At 43.9% G+C, this 17,763-nt stretch overlaps 1 protein-coding gene across 5 annotated transcripts in view; it reads left to right on the top strand.

Moving 5' to 3' along the window:
• LOC121577680 (transcription factor SOX-13) overlaps positions 1-17,763 on the top strand; it is a 59,977-nt gene that overhangs the window by 32,550 nt on the left and 9,664 nt on the right. For 2 of the 5 annotated variants that reach the window (XM_041891454.2, XM_041891453.2), the window contains 7 exons: positions 48-267; positions 767-881; positions 1,412-1,498; positions 2,553-2,725; positions 3,007-3,075; positions 3,185-3,299; positions 8,914-8,990. In XM_041891454.2, the coding sequence (XP_041747388.1) occupies positions 49-267; positions 767-881; positions 1,412-1,498; positions 2,553-2,725; positions 3,007-3,075; positions 3,185-3,299; positions 8,914-8,990 (855 nt within the window). In that variant the 5' untranslated portion in view covers position 48. The remainder of the gene's footprint in view (positions 1-47; positions 268-766; positions 882-1,411; positions 1,499-2,552; positions 2,726-3,006; positions 3,076-3,184; positions 3,300-8,913; positions 8,991-17,763) is intronic. The other 3 variants (XM_041891456.2, XM_041891455.2, XM_041891458.2) reach the window with 3 other exon arrangements.

Here is a 17,763-nt window from a genome sequence, read left to right on the forward strand (position 1 = left end):
CCATGGACTATCTATTCACCTGTACTATTTTTCCCTTTTCCCCCCAGAATGGTTGAGCCCAGTCCCCCAGCGTTGCATCTCCATGCCAACGGTGATGTCAGCATGGTGGGCATCGGCGTAAAGCAGGAGAAGGAGGAGTCTGGAGGAGAAGGGGGAGGAGCCAAAGCTGAGCCGCACTCCTCTCCTGCCTGTGATTGGTCAGGACATCAGCCAATGGAGAGACCGGAGTCTAGACAGCTGACTCCTCCCCTCTCCCGCTCACCATCAGTAAGAGAGAAACTCCTCCCATTTCATTATTTTAATCAATTATTTTGTTTATCTAGGTGTGCTGTTCAACCTGTTAATCCTGTGGTCCTCTGTAGCTCAATTGGTAGAGCATGGCGCTTGTAACGCCAGGGTAGTGGGTTCGATCCCTGGTTGTAGTATGCTTATCAAAGGCAGGCTTGCTACAGTTTGTTAGCTATATGATTGTGATCTAAACGCACAGACTGACAGACAGTAGGATTGTCAAGCGTCTGCCGGACGAGAGTACTTAGCAACTCTGAACAGATTGCCGGCCGTAATTTGCAAAACAAGCACAAACCGATTCTGCATGTAGAAATGGGCAAAAATGATGGCCGGCAGTTACGCACCGGCGGGTGGTCCATATAACACACCGCGCTGACAGCAAGCGAACAAATGGCGATCGAACGGCCCCCTTCTGTACAGACTGACAATTGGTCTAGTAAGTTTTCTCCTTAACGCTGTTTTTCCCTGTCCTTGGTAGGAGGGCTCTCCGGGTAAGGAACAGCTTCTCAGACAGAGTCCTGTGGGGATGAAGGGGGGCAACAGGGGGTACGACCACCGACCAGAGGGACACATGCACCCCACTGTCAGCGAAGGTATGGTACACCTCGTCTGCTCCCCAGTGTAATATGTTTCTGATCATTACATTGCCCTTTGGAGATCTCTCCTGAACATTGATAGAGTTAAATGTGATGGATTTTCACAGTGCATCTTATTAAGACTCTGAGGAGGCTAGAGGAGTTTGCCTTAGCTCTGTGTGCTCAAGTTTGTGTTCCTATTCATTGGCTACAGAATTGCATTGAATTTCACATGGCTGTTTTTCTTATTTGAGAGAGGTTACACGAAGTACCTTCCTATTGAAATCCTTACAAAGTAGTAGACCTTGAGATTTGTTTTGAACTATTGAACTGAATGCATTGATTCAAACGCATGTGCGAGCACACACACATACAAACGCACTCACACACTGATTCAGTCACTCACTCACTCACTCAACATGCACCACGCCAGACGCATGCACACACACCATCTAACTCTGTCTGTTCATACAATATGGCGACTGAACAACAACATCAACAACAACAAAAAGTAACACACTCCTCCATATCCTGTGTCCTGTTGGCAGTCATGCCCACCATAGAGAAGCTGCTGAGTGTGGACTGGAGGGAGAAGCTTCTGGACAAAAGCTCCCTGGGAGGCAACCACTTGAAAGGTGAGCTCTCACCCCTTTACCCCTGACCCTTTACCCCTGACCCCTCACCCCTTTACCCTTAACCCCTGACCCCTCATCTTTACCTCTCACCCCTGACTGGCCCATCAGTGCTCTGTCTTACTTGTCTCTCTCTGCCTGCCTGCCTGCCTGTCAGTCTCGGCCTGCCTGCCTGTCTCTGCCTACCTGTCAGTCTCTACCTGCCTGCCTGTCTCTGCCTGCATGTCAGTATCTGACTGCCTGTCAGTCTCTGCCTGCCTGTCAGTCTCTGCCTGTCAGTCTCTGCCTGCCTGTCTCTGCCTGCCTGTCAGTCTCTGCCTGCCTGTCAGTCTCTGCCTGCCTGCCTGTCTCAGCCTGCCTGCCTGTCTCTGCCTGCCTGTCAGTCTCTGCCTGCCTGCCTGCCTGTCAGTCTCTGCCTGCCTGTCAGTCTCTGCCTGCCTGTCAGTCTCTGCCTGCCTGTCTCTGCCTGCCTGTCAGTCTCTGCCTGCCTGCCTGTCTCAGCCTGCCTGCCTGTCTCTGCCTGCCTGTCAGTCTCTGCCTGCCTGCCTGCCTGTCAGTCTCTGCCTGCCTGTCAGTCTCTGCCTGCCTGCCTGTCTCTGCCTGCCTGTCAGTCTCTGCCTGCCTGCCTGCCTGCCTGCCTGTCTCTGCCTGCATGTCAGTCTCTGCCTGCCTGCCTGTCTCTATATCTAATTGTCTCTATGTATAATCCTGTTTGTACTCATCTCTCTCTCTCTATCCACAGTTTTCATGCGTGTAAAGTCATGCTGTATAAAAAAAAATAATGACAAGTGTGATGGAAACAGAAAGTGGCGGTACAATTTTATAAATGTCGACAGACAATTTGTTCGTTATGTTGTGTGGTCCTCCCACTGCGACTTGGAAAAGCATGCACAGTTTAGGCTACAGGATGGTGAAAGTGCACGTGATGAGCTTGATGCTCCTTTCCAATAAACTCTAGGGTGTTCATTTGTATGCTAGTGACACGATGATCAGTGCTTAGCTGTCAATTAACAAATACAAATGATATTGCTCTAATCCTGCGCTCTCGCTCTCTCAGGCACTCCAGAGTCTCTGGCAGAGAAGGAGCTGCAGTTGTTGTTGATGATCAATCAGCTGAGTGGTCTGAGGGAGCAGCTGCTGGGAGCCCACTCTGAGCAGAGGAACATGGCCGCCCTGCTTCTGGAGAAACAACAGCAGCAGATGGAGCTGGCCAGACAGCAGCAGGAACAGGTGACCCTGACCGCTGACCCCTAAAACACACACTGACCCCTAACCTGGGTTTACCTGGTCTTACCTGAGTGTACCTGGACTAGGCTATATGTTTTTAATGGGCATGTTCCTCTACCCAGGCGTTGCTGACACATGCCAGATCTTAAAACGCCTGGATAGGTATTTTGTAGCTAATCATATGTTATAGCAATCTGTCAGTCGATGACGTGGCACCCAACCATTGGTTGAGGCATGCAACGTCTGAGCAGGGGAACACAACCAATGTGTGTGGTTTATTTCAGATCGCCAAACAGCAGCAGCAGCTGATCCAGCAGCAGCACAAAATCAACCTGCTTCAGCAGCAGATCCAGGTGAGACCTTTTATAAATGATATGCTATTTTTATAACATAATTTTGAAGTAACTTTGGGGTAACTCTGGGTGTGACTGACCTTGTGCCCTCTGTCTGACCTGGTCTCAGCAGGTGAACATGCCCTACGTGATGATCCCAGCCTTCCACCCAAACACCCAGCAACTCTCTGTCACCTCCGACACCCAGATGACCATGCCTCTGCAACCAATCCCCTGCAAGCCAGGTGAGTCACACCCCGCCCCCAACCTCTCTTAGCAAATCCCCTTGACAGCCATGTGAGTCACACCCCGCTCCAAACCTCATTTAGACAATCCCCTACAAACCAGGGGTGGTCTAATCTGGCCCGTGGGTGGTTTAAGTAAAACTATTATTTATATATATATACAGTACCTTCAGAAAGTATTCCCACCCCTTGACTTATTCCACATTGTGTTGTGTTACAGCCTGAATTTAAAATAGATTAAATTGAGATTTTTTGTCATTGGCCTATTTACAATATTCCATCATGTCAAAGTGGAATTATGTTTTTAATTTTTTTTTAAATAAATTAATAAAAATGAAAAGCTGAAATGTATTGAACCCCTTTGTTATGGCAAGCCTAAATAAGTTTAGGAGTAAACCTTTGCTTAACAACTCACATAAGTTCCATGGACTCACTCTGTGTGCAATAATAGTGTTTAACTTGATTTTTGAATGACTACCTCATCTACAGTTGAAGTCGGAAGTTTACATACACCTTAGCCAAATACATTTAAACTCAGTTTTTCACAATTCCTGACATTTAATCCTTTTAGAAATTCCTTGTTTTAGGTCAGTTAGGATCACCACTTTATTTTAAGAATATGAAATGTCAGAATAATAGTAGAGAGAATAATTTATTTAAGCTTTTATTTCTTTCATCACATTCCCAGTGGGAAGTTAGTCAGAAGTTTACATACACTCAATTAGTATTTGGTAGCATTGCCTTCAAATTGTTTAACTTGGGTCAAACGTTTCGGGTAGCCTTCCACAAGTTTCCCACGATAAGTTGGGTGAATTTTGGCCCATTCCGCCTGACAGAGCTGGTGTAACTGAGTCAGGTTTGTAGGCCTCCTTGCTCACACACGCTTTTTCAGTTCTGCCCACACATTTTCTATAGGATTGAGGTCATTGCTTTGTGATGACCACTCCAATACCTTGACTGTTGTCCTTAAGCCATTTTTCAACACAACTTTGGAAGAATGGTTGGGGTCATTGTCCATTTGGAAGACCCATTTGCGACTAAGCCTTAACTTCCTGACTGATGTCTTGAGTTGTTGCTTCAATATATCCACATAATTTTCCTTCCTCGTGATGCCATCTATTTTGTGAAGTGCACCAGTCCCTCCTGCAGCAAAGCACCCCCACAGCATGATGCTGCCACTCCCGTGCTTCACGGTTGGGATGGTTTTCTTCGTTTTGCAAGCCCTCCCCCCTTTTCCCTCCAAACATAACAATGGTCATTATGGCCAAACAGTTCTATTTTTGTTTCATCAGACCAGAGGACATTTCTCCAAAAAGTAAGATCTTTGTCCCCATGTGCAGTTGCAAACTGTAGTCTGGCTTTTTTATGGCGGTTTTGGAACAATGGCTTCTTCCTTGCTTCTTCTTCGATATAGGACTCGTTTTTACTGAGGATATAGATACTTTTGTACCTGGTTCCTCCAGCATCTTCACAAGGTCCTTTGCTGTTGTTCTGGGATTGATTTGCACTTTTCGCACCAAAGTACGTTAATCTCTAGGAAACAGAATGCGTCTCCTTCCTGAGCGGTATGACGGCCCCATGGTGTTTAAACCTGCGTACTATTGTTTGTACAGATGAACATGGTACCTTCAGGCGTTTGGAAATTGCTCCCAAGGATGAACCAGACTTGTGGAGGTCTACAATTATTTTTCTGAGGTCTTGGCTGATTTCTTTTGATTTTCCCATGATGTCAAGCAAAGAGGCACTGAGTTTGAAGGTAGGCCTTGAAATGCATCCACAGGTACACCTCCAATTGACTCAAATGATGTCAATTAGCCTATCAGAAGCTTCTAATGCCATGACATCATTTTCTGGAATCTTCCAAGCTGTTTAAAGGCACAGTCAACTTAGTGTATGCGCATTTCTGACCTCCTGGAATTGTGATACAGTGAAATAATCTGTCTGTAAACAATTGTTGGAAAAATTACTTGTGTTATGAACAAAGTAGATGTCCTAACCGACTTGCCAAAACTATAGTTTGTTAAAAAGAAATTTGTGGAGTGGTTGAAAAACGAGTTTTAATGACTCTAACCTAAGTGTATGTAAACTTCCGACTAGACACTGTATGTACCCCACACATACAATTATCTGTAAGGTCCCTCACTTGAGTAGTGGATTGAACCACAAAGACCAGGGAGGTTTTCCAATGCCTCATAAAAATAAAAAAAGCAGACATTGAATATCCCTTTGAGCATGGTGAAGTTATTAATTACACTTTAGATGGTGTATCAATACACCCAGTCACTACAAAGATACAGGCGTCCTTCTTAACTCATTTGCCAGAGAGGAAAGAAACTGCTCAGGGATTTCACCATGAGGCCAATGGTGACTAGAAAAACAGTTACAGAGTTTAATGGATGTGATAGGAAAAACAACTGAGGATGGATCAACAACATTGTAGTTATTCCACAATACTAACCTAATTGACAGAGTGAAAAGAAGGAAGCATGTACAGAATAAAAAATATTCCAAAATATGCATCCTGTTTGCAACAAGGCACTAAGGTAATACTGCAAAAAAAATGTGGGGCAAATCCAACACAGCACATGACTGAATACCACTCTTCATATTTATTTTCATGGTGGTTTCTGCATCATGTTATGGATATGCTTGTCATCAGCAAGGACTGGGAGTTTTTCAGGATAAAAACAAACAAAATGGAGCTAAGCAAAGGCAAAATCTTAATGGAAAACCTGGTACAGTCTGCTTTCCAACAGACACTGGGAGACAAATTCACCTTTCAGCAGGACAATAACCTAAAACACAAATCTACACTAGAGTTGATTAGTAAGACGACATTGAATGTTCCTAAATGGCCTAGTTACAGTTGTGACTTAAATCTGCTTGAAAATATTTGGCAAGACTTGAAAATGGCTGTCTAGCAATGATCAACAACCAACTTAACAGAGCTTGAAGATTTTTTAAAAAGAATAATGGGCAAATATTGCACAAACAAAAAAGACTCAAAGCTGTAAACGCTGCCAAAGGTTTTTCTGAAATGTAATTACTCGGGGTGAATACTTATCAAATTAAGATATATTCGTTTTAGATTTTTCATAAATCAAATAATTTTGTAAGAATGATTCTTCCACTTTGACAATTAAATACATGTTAATAGCACTTTGTAACACAACAAAATGTGTACAGTGCCTTGCAAAAGTATTCATCCCCCTTGGTGTTTTTCCTATTTTGTTGCATTACAACCTGTAATTTAAAATGATTTTTATTTGGATTTCATGTAAAGGACATACACAAAATAGTCAAAATTGGTGAAATGAAAAGAAAAAAATTACTTGTTTCATAAAATTCTACAAAATAAATAACGGAAAAGTGGTGCGTGCATATGTGTTCATCCCCTTTGCTATGAAGCCCCTAAATAAGATCTGGTGCAACCAATTACCTTCAGAAGTCACATAATTAGTTAGATTGCACTCAGGTGGAATTTATTTAAGTGTCACATGATCTGTCACATGATCTCAGTGTATATATACACCTGTTCTGAAAGGCTGCAACACCACTAAGCAAGGGGCACCACCAAGCAAGCGGCACCATGAAGACCAAGGAGCTCTCCAAACAGGTCAGGGACAAAGTTGTGGAGAAGTACAGATCAGGGTTGGGTTATAAAAAATATCAGAAACTTTGAACATCCCACGGAACACCATTAAATCCATTATTAAAAAATGGAACGAATATGGCACCACAACAAACCTGCCAAGAGAGGGCCGCCCACCAAAACTCACGGACCAGGCAAGGAGGGCATTAATCAGAGAGGCAACAAAGAGACCAAAGATAACCCTGAAGGAGCTGCAAAGCTCCACAGCAGAGATTGGAGTATCTGTCCATAGGACCACTTTAAGCCGTACACTCCAGCTGGGCTGGAGAAAAAAGCCATTGCTTAAAGAAATAAATAAGCAAACAGTTTGGTGGTCGCCAAAAGCCATGTGGGAGACTCCCCAAACATATGGAAGAAGGTACTCTGGTCAGATGAGACTAAAATTGAGCTTTTTGGCCATCAAGGAAAACGCTATGTCTGGAGCAAACCCAACACCTTTCATCACCCCGAGAACACCATCCCCACAGTGAAGCATAGGGGTGGCAGCATCATGCTGTGGAGATGGCAGGGACTGGGAAACTGGTCAGAATTGAAGGAATGATGGATGGCGCTAAATACAGGGAAATTCTTGAGGGAAACCTTTCAGTCTTCCAGAGATTTGAGACTGGGACGGAGGTTCACCTTCCAGCAGGACAATGACCCTAAGCATACTGCTAAAGCAACACTTGAGTGGTTTAAGGGGAAACATTTAAATGTCTTGGAATGGCCTAGTCAAAGCCCAGACCTCAATCCAATTGAGAATCTTTGGTATGACTTAAAGATTGCTATACACCAATGGAACCCATCCAACTTGAAGGAGCTGGAGCAGTTTTGCCTTGAAGAATGGGCAAAAATCCCAGTGGCTAGGTGTGCCAAGCTTAGAGACATACCCCAAGAGACTTTCAGCTGTAATTGCTGCAAAAGGTGGCTCTACAAAGTATTGACTTTGGGGGGGGTGAATAGTTATGCACGCTCAAGTTTTCTGTTTTTTTGTCTTATTTCTTGTTTGTGTCACAATAAAAAATATTTTGCATCTTCAAAGTGGTAGGCATGTTGTGTAAATCAAATGATACAAACCCCCAAAAAATCCATTTTAATTCCAGGTAAGGCAACAAAATAGGAAAACTGTCAAGGGGGGGTGAATACTTTCGCAAGCCACTGTATATACATCTTTATTTTTGGGGAGGGGGGTGACGAACTCAATATGCTTTAAAATGACTAAAACCAATTTGAAACTGTGTAGAAATGATAATGGACCTACATTCATACAGTTTCATGACTGTGTACAGCTCGTTAATAATTACCAAAATGAAAGCTAGACAGTCAGGGAACATCAGAAATGATAGAGGACTATTTTTTGCTAATTTTAACGGCAAGGAAATATAACACATTTTCAGTGTGGCCCTCCGGACCTCGTTGAAGACCGAATGCGGTCCCCAGGGCAAAATGAGTTTGACACCCTTAGGGTAGACTGAAACGGTCTGTGGAATACATATCTAAGTCCCCAATGCAATGCTTTCCAAAAAGGAGGGTTGGTTGGGGCCCATTGGTGGACTGTGACATGGCTTAGGTTACTCAGTGGTTTATCATAAACACTCAATCCTCTCATACACTGTGAAAACAAATAAGTAACGAGCTGACATCAAGTAATCGCTGTGGACTTTTAATGTATCGTAAATGTCAATCGGAACCCCCCCCCAAAAAAAAAACACATTTGTACATTTGTCTCCTCTGTTTTGTTTGTCCTGTTGCTATGAACTGTGTAAGTTGCTAGAGCAACGACCAGACGCCCCTTTCATATGGTATTGTGGTCAGTAACCTTCTCAGTCAAACCCCCTTTTCCCTGCTCATGCCCTTCAATGTGTTGTGCAGTCAACATGATGGTAGTACAGATAATGTTGTCTAAATGTTGTTTGGATGTTATTGATTTTGTTCCCTTCTGACAGTAATTGTGAAGCTTTCATCTCCCCCCGTTTTATTTAGCAGTGGACTATCCCATGCAGCTACTGCAGAACCTTCACTCCACCCCTATGAAAAGGCCCAGTGGTACCTTCCGACAGGTAGTGATTTCCATACAGATTATACTGGACATATACCTATACTATAGTATACCCTTATTATACTATACTGTACTATACTATACAGTGGGGAAAAAAAGTATTTAGTCAGCCACCAATTGTGCAAGTTCTCCCACTTAAAAAGATGAGAGAGGCCTGTAATTTTCATCATAGGTACACGTCAACTATGACAGACAAATTGAGAGTTCTTTTTCCAGAAAATCACATTGTAGGATTTCTTATGAATTTATTTGCAAATTATGGTGGAAAATAAGTATTTGGTCACCTACAAACAAGCAAGATTTCTGGCTCTCACAGACCTGTAACTTCTTCTTTAAGAGGCTCCTCTGTCCTCCACTCGTTACCTGTATTAATGGCACCTGTTTGAACTTGTTATCAGTATAAAAGACACCTGTCCACAACCTCAAACAGTCACACTCCAAACTCCACTATGGCCAAGACCAAAGAGCTGTCAAAGGACACCAGAAACAAAATTGTAGACCTGCACCAGGCTGGGAAGACTGAATCTGCAACAGGTAAGCAGCTTGGTTTGAAGAAATCAACTGTGGGAGCAATTATTAGGAAATGGAAGACATACAAGACCACTGATAATCTCCCTCGATCTGGGGCTCCACGCAAGATCTCACCCCGTGGGGTCAAAATGATCACAAGAACGGTGAGCAAAAATCCCAGAACCACACGGGGGGACCTAGTGAATGACCTGCAGAGAGCTGGGACCAAAGTAACAAAGCCTACCATCAGTAACACACTACGCCGCCAGGGACTCAAATCCTGCAGTGCCAGACGTGTCCCCCTGCTTAAGCCAGTACATGTCCAGGCCCGTCTGAAGTTTGCTAGAGTGCATTTGGATGATCCAGAAGAGGATTGGGAGAATGTCATATGGTCAGATGAAACCAAAATATAACTTTTTGGTAAAAACTCAACTTGTCGTGTTTGGAGGACAAAGAATGCTGAGTTGCATCCAAAGAACACCATACCTACTGTGAAGCATGGGGGTGGAAACATCATGCTTTGGGGCTGTTTTTCTGCAAAGGGTCCAGGACGACTGAACCGTGTAAAGGAAAGAATTAATGGGGCCATGTATCGTGAGATTTTGAGTGAAAACCTCCTTCCATCAGCAAGGGCTTTGAAGATGAAACGTGGCTGGGTCTTTCAGCATGACAATGATCCCAAACACACCACCCGGGCAACGAAGGAGTGGCTTCGTAAGAAGCATTTCAAGGTCCTGGAGTGGCCTAGCCAGTCTCCAGATCTCAACCCCATAGAAAATATTTGGAGGGAGTTGAAAGTCCGTGTTGCCCAGCGACAGCCCCAAAACATCACTGCTCTAGAGGAGATCTGCATGGAGGAATGGGCCAAAATACCAGCAACAGTGTGTGAAAACCTTGTGAAGACTTACAGAAAACGTTTGACCTGTGTCATTGCCAACAAAGGGTATATAACAAAGTATTGAGAAACTTTTGTTATTGACCAAATACTTATTTTCCACCATAATTTGCTAATAAATTCATTAAAAATCCTACAATGTGATTTTCTGGAGAAAAAAAATCTTATTTTGTCTGTCATAGTTTACGTGTACCTATGATGAAAATTACAGGCCTCTCTCATCTTTTTAAGTGGGAGAACTTGCACAATTGGTGGCTGACTAAATACTTTTTTCCCCACTGTATACTGGTCCTTTGTAGCTCAGTTGGTAGAGCATGGCTCTTGTAACGCCAGGGTAGTGGGTTTGATTCCCGGGACCACCCATACGTAAAATGAAGACACGCATGACTGTAAGACGCTTTGTATAAAAGCGTCTGCTAAATGGCATATATTATTTTATCACTATACACTATACTGTACACTATACACTACACTATACTGTATACTATACTGTATACTATACACCATACTGTAAACTATACACTGGTACGGGTCCCCCTTCACCCTCTGGTGGTATGGAGAAAATGCCGCCGAAGAAGATGGCAGCCGTTTTACAGCCCTCTAACCAATTGTACTATTATGTAAGTTTTTTCGCATTATTTGTCATTTATTATGTACATAATGTTTCTGCCACCGTCTCTTATGACCAAAAAGAGCTTCTGGATATCAGGACAGCGATTACTCACCTCGTATTGGACAAAGAGTTTTTCTTCAACGAATCGGACGCGAAGGTTATCCTACAGACACCCAACAAGGCCCAAATCCCTGTCATTCGCATGAGAAAGTGACGGCGATATCGTGGACGTAGGTCGGGGTGCCTTGTAAGGATCCGACGGCGAGCGAGTAAACTGCCTCTTCTATCAATCCTATTAGCCAATGTTCAATCATTGGAAAATAAATTAGACGACCTAAGATTACGGTTATCCTACCAACGGGACATTAAAAACTGTAATATCTTATGTTTCACCGAGTCGTGGCTGAACGACGACATGGAGAAGATACAGCTGGCGGGATATACGCTACATCGGCAGGATAGAACGGCTGACTCCGGTAAGACAAGGGGTGGCGGTCTGTGTATATTTGTAAACAACAGCTGGTGCATAAAATCTAATACTAAGTAAGTCTCAAGGTTTTACTCGTCTGAGGTAGAGTATCTCATGGTAAGCTGTAGACCACACTATTTACCAAGAGAGTTTTCATCTATATTTTTCGTAGCTGTCTATTTACCACCACAAACCGATGCAGGCGCTAAGATTGCACTCAATGAGCTGTATAAGGACATAAGTAAACAGGAAAACGCTCATCCAGAGGCAGCGCTCCTAGTGGCCGGGGACTTTAATGCTGGGAAATTTAAATCCGTTCTACCTAATTTCTACCAGCATGTTAAATGTGCAACCACAGGGAAAAAAACTCTAGACCACCTTTACTCTACACACAGAGACGCGTACAAAGCTCTCCCTTGCCCTCCATTTGGCAAATCTGACCATAACTCTATCCTCCTGATTCCTGCTTATAAGCAAAAACTAAAGCAGGAAGCACCAGTGACTCGGTTAATAAGGAAGTGGTCAGATGACGCAGATGCTAAGCTACAGGACTGTTTTGCTAGCACAGACTGGAATATGTTCCGGGATTCTTCCGATAGCATTGAGGAGTACACCACATCAGTCACTGACTTCATCAATAAGTGCATCGATGACGTCGTCCCCACAGTGACCGTACGTACATACCCCAACCAGAAGCCATGGATTACAGGCAACATCCGCACTGAGCTAAAGGGTAGAGCTGCCACCTTCAAGGAGCGGGACTCTAACCCGGAAGCTTATAAGAAATCCCGCTATGCCCTCCGACGAGCCATCAAACAGGCAAAGAGTCAATACAGGACTAAGATTAAATCGTACTACACTGGCTCTGACGCTCGTCGGATGTGGCAGGGCTTGCAAACTATTACAGACTACAAAGGGAAGCACAGCCGCGAGCTGCCCAGTGACACAAGCCTACCAGACGAGCTAAATCACTTCTATGCTCGCTTCGAGGCAAGCAACACTGAAGCATGCATGAGAGCATCAGCTGTTCCAGATGACTATGTGATCAAGCTCTCTGGAGCTGATGTGAGTAAGACTTTTAAGCAGGTCAACATTCACAAGGCCACAGGGCCAGACGGATTACCAGGACGTGTACTCCGAGCATGCGCTGACCAACTGGCAAGTGTCTTCACTGACATTTTCAACATGTCCCTGACTGAGTCTGTAATACCAACATGTTTCAAGCAGACCATAGTCCCTGTGCCCAAGAACACTAAGATAACCTGCCTAAATGACTACCGACCCGTAGCACTCATGTCTGTAGCCATGAAGTGCTTTGAAAGGCTGGTCATGGCTCACATCAACACCATTATCCCATTACCCCCAGACCCACTCCAATTTGCATACCGCCCCAACAGATCCACAGATGATGCAATCTCTATTGCACTCCACACTGCCCTTTCCCACCTGGACAAGAGGAACACCTACGTGAGAATGCTATTCATTGACTACAGCTCAGCGTTCAACACCATAGAGCCCTCAAAGCTCATCATTAAGCTAAGGACCCTGGGACTAAACACCTCCCTCTGCAACTGTATCCTGGACTTCCTGACGGGCCGCCCCCAGGTGGTAAGGGTAGGTAATAACACATCTGCCACGCTGATCCTCAACACGGGGGCCCCTCAGGGGTGCGTGCTCAGTCACCTCCTGTACTCCCTGTTCACCCATGACTGCATGGCCAGGCACGACTCTAACACCATCATTATGTTTGCCGACGACACAACAGTGGTAGGCCTGATCACCGACAATGATGAGACAGCCTATAGGGAGGAGGTCAGAGACCTGGCCGTGTGGTGCCAGGATAACAACCTCTCCCTCAACGTGCTCAAGACAAAGGAGATGATTGTGGACTAAGCACGCCCCCATTCTCATCGACGGGGCTGTAGTAGAACAGGTTGAGAGCTTCAAGTTCCTTGGTGTCCACATCACCAACAAACTATCATGGTCCAAACACACCAAGACAGTCGTGAAGAGGACACGACAAAGCCTATTCCCCCTCAGGAGACTGAAAAGATTTGGCATGGGTCCTCAGATCCTCAAAAAGTTCTACAGCTGCACCATCGAGAGCATCCTGACTGGTTGCATCACCGCCTGGTATGGCAACTGCTCGGCCTCCGACCGCAAGGCACTACAGAGGGTAGTGCGTACGGCCCAGTACATCACTGGGGCCAAGCTTCCTGCCATCCTGGACCTCTATACCAGGCGGTATCAGAGGAAGGCCTTAAAAATGATCAAAGACTCACCGGTGCCCCCGCACATTGACTCTGTACCGGTACCCCCTGTATATAACCTCCCTACTGTTATTTTATTTTTATTATTTGCTATTTTTATTTTTTTCTTAACTGCATTGTTGGTTATGGGCTTGTAAGTAAGCATTTCACTGTAATGTCTACACCTGTTGTATTCGGTGCATGATTTATACACACACTATACTGTATACTATAATGTACTCTATACTATACTGTACACTATACACTACACTATACACCATACTATACACTACACTATACTACAATCTGGGTGGTTCGAGCCGTGAATGCTGATTGGCTGACAGCCATGGTATATCAGACCGTATACCACGGGTATGACAAAACATTTATTTTTACTGCTCTAATTACGTTGGTGTCCTAAATATTTCAAAAACTAAAAGCATTGTATTTGGGACAAATCGTTCAGTAAACCCTAAACCTCAACTAAATCTTGTAATGAATAATGTGGAAATTGAGCAAGTTGAGGAGACTAAACTGCTAGGAGTAACCCTGGATTGTAAACTGTCATGGTCAAAACATATTGATACAACAGTAGCTAGGATGGGGAGAAGTCTGTCCATAATAAAGGGCTGCTCTGCATTCTTAACAGCACTATCAACAAGGCAGGTCCTACAGGCCCTAGATCACAATCGTGTGATCAGGTGACACAAAGAGGGACTTAGGAAAATTGCAATTGGCTCAGAACAGGGCAGCACGGCTGGCCCTTGGATGTACACAGAGAGCTAACATTAATAATATGCATGTCAATCTCTCCTGGCTCAAAGTGGAGGAGAGATTGACTTCATCACTACTTGTATTTGTGAGAGGTATTGACATGATGAATGCACCTAGCTGTCTGTTTGAACTACTTGCACACAGCTTGGACACCCATGTATACCTCACAAGACATGCCACCAGAGGTTTCTTCACAGTCCCCAAGTCCAGAACAGACTATGGGAGGTGCACAGTACTACATAGAGCCATGACTACATGGAACTCTAGTCCACATCAAGTAACTCATGCCAGCAGTCAAATTAGATTTAAAAAAAACCTGATAAAAATACACCTTATGGAACAGCGGGGACTGTGAAGCAACACAAACATAGACACATGCATACAAACACACGATAATATACGCACTATACACACACGTACACATGGATTTTGTGTTGTAGATATGTGGTAGTAGAGTAGGGGCCTGAGGGCACATTTTAATATGTTGTGAAATCTGTTGTGAATATATTGTAATGTTAAAAATAATATATAACAGCCTTAATTTTGCTGGACCCCAGGAAGCTAATGGGGATCCATAATAAATAAAAATACTACACACCTGATTCAAATCATCAACTCCTCATCAGGCTTTGATTTGAATCAGGTGTGTAGTGCTAGGGCAAAAACAAAAATGTGCACCCCTTTGGGTCCTCAGGACCATGATTGAGAACCACTGCACTATACTACACACTATTCTATACTATACTTAAGCAATAAGGTACGAGGAGGTGTGGTATATGGCAATTATACCACGGCTAAGGACTGTTCTTTATGCACGACGCAACGCAGAGTGCCTGGATACAGCCCTTAGCCGTGGTATATTGGCCATATACCACAAACCCCCGAGGTGCCTTATTGCTTTTATAAATGGGTTACCAAAGTAATTAGCAGTAAAAATAAATGTTTTGTCATACCCGTGGTATACAGTCTGATATACCACGGCTGTCAGCCAATCAGCATTCAGGGCTCGAACCACCCAGTTTATAATATACTATACACTATACCAGGGGTATTCGATTCTGGTCCGCAGCCTGCTGCTTTTCTGTTCTACCTGATAATTAATTGCACCCACCTGGTGTCCCAGGTCTAAATCAGTCCCTGATTAGAGGGGAACAATTTAAAAAACGCAGTGGAACTGGCTATACTATACACTATACTATACAGTAACACCTATGTCCAGATGAACTCTTTACACCTGTTCTTTTCCCGAGGGAATAAAATATAAAATAAAAGGAAAGCACATTATGTTAATGTTACTTTTCTATAAAGACAGTTCCATGTCTTTCTTTTCTGTATTGTATTCCCCTCTGAAAATAACAGCTGCAAACATTGCACAGGTACAAGCCTTATTTTAGCATGGATATACTTGTATATTTGTGGAAATTTCATGTTAGTGGCTGAGGCCTGAACTATGTATGGCCCTAAAGGGTTTATCATAGTCCAAAATGTGTACACACAGTAGTGTTCTAGAATATTGGACCGTTGGCTTTCATACTTTTCAAATTCTCCACACAGCTCAAGCAGTTTCTCCAACTGTCATCACATTCAAATGAATAGAGGACGCGTACCGGGAGACGCGTTGGTTGGAAATTGTGGGGAGGTGTGCGTTCGGGCTGTGCGGCCCGTGGATGGTGGTCTCAGAGCTGTGTAGCTACAGTGGGGCAAAAAAGTATTTAGTCAGCCACCAATTGTGCAAGTTCTCCCACTTAAAAAGATGAGAGAGGCCTGTAATTTTCATCATAGGTACACGTCAACTATGACAGACAAATTGAGAAAAAAAAATCCAGAAAATCCCATTGTAGGATTTTTTATGAATTTATTTGCAAATTATGGTGGAAAATAAGTATTTGGTCACCTACAAACAAGCAAGATTTCTGGCTCTCACAGACCTGTAACTTCTTCTTTAAGAGGCTCCTCTGTCCTCCACTCGTTACCTGTATTAATGGCACCTGTTTGAACTTGTTATCAGTATAAAAGACACCTGTCCACAACCTCAAACAGTCACACTCCAAACTTCACAATGGCCAAGACCAAAGAGCTGTCAAAGGACACCAAAAACAAAATTGTAGACCTGCACCAGGCTGGGAAGACTGAATCTGCAACAGGTAAGCAGCTTGGTTTGAAGAAATCAACTGTGGGAGCAATTATTAGGAAATGGAAGACATACAAGACCACTGATAATCTCCCTCGATCTGGGGCTCCATGCAAGATCTCACCCCGTGGGGTCAAAATGATCACAAGAACGGTGAGCAAAAATCCCAGAACCACACGGGGGGACCTAGTGAATGACCTGCTGAGAGCTGGGACCAAAGTAACAAAGCCAACCATCACTAACACACTACGCCGCCAGGGACTCAAATCCTGCAGTGCGAGACGTGTCCCCCTGCTTAAGCCAGTACATGTCCAGGCCCGTCTGAAGTGCATTTGGATGATCCAGAAGAGGATTGGGAGAATGTCATATGGTCAGATGAAACCAAAATATAACTTTTTGGTAAAAACTCAACTCGTCATGTTTGGAGGACAAAGAATGCTGAGTTGCATCCAAAGAACACCATACCTACTGTGAAGCATGGGGTTGGAAACATCATGCTTTGGGGCTGTTTTTCTGCAAAGGGACCAGGACGACTGATCCGTGTAAAGGAAAGAATGAATGGGGCCATGTATCGTGAGATTTTGAGTGAAACCCTCCTTCCATCAGCAAGGGCATTGAAGATGAAACGTGGCTGGGTCTTTCAGCATGACAATGATCCCAAACACACCGCCCGGGCAACGAAGGAGTGGCTTCGTAAGAAGCATTTCAAGGTCCTGGAGTGGCCTAGCCAGTCTCCAGATCTCAACCCCATAGAAAATATTTGGAGGGAGTTGAAAGTCTGTGTTGCCCAGCGTAGCCCCAAAACATCACTGCTCTAGAGGAGATCTGCATGGAGGAATGGGCCAAAATACCAGCAACAGTGTGTGAAAACCTTGTGAAGACTTACAGAAAACGTTTGACCTGTGTCATTGCCAACAAAGGGTATATAACAAAGTATTGAGAAACTTTTGTTATTGACCAAATACTTATTTTCCACCATCATATGCCAATAAATTCATTAAAATCCTACAATGTGATTTTCTGGATTTTTTTTTCTATTTTTGTCTGTCATAGTTGACGTGTACCTATGATGAAAATTACAGGCCTCTCTCATCTTTTTAAGTGGGAGAACTTGCACAATTGGTGGCTGACTA

The sequence above is a fragment of the Coregonus clupeaformis genome, chromosome 12 (genome assembly GCF_020615455.1).
Source record: "Coregonus clupeaformis isolate EN_2021a chromosome 12, ASM2061545v1, whole genome shotgun sequence".
In the NCBI taxonomy this organism is placed as follows: domain Eukaryota; kingdom Metazoa; phylum Chordata; class Actinopteri; order Salmoniformes; family Salmonidae; genus Coregonus; species Coregonus clupeaformis.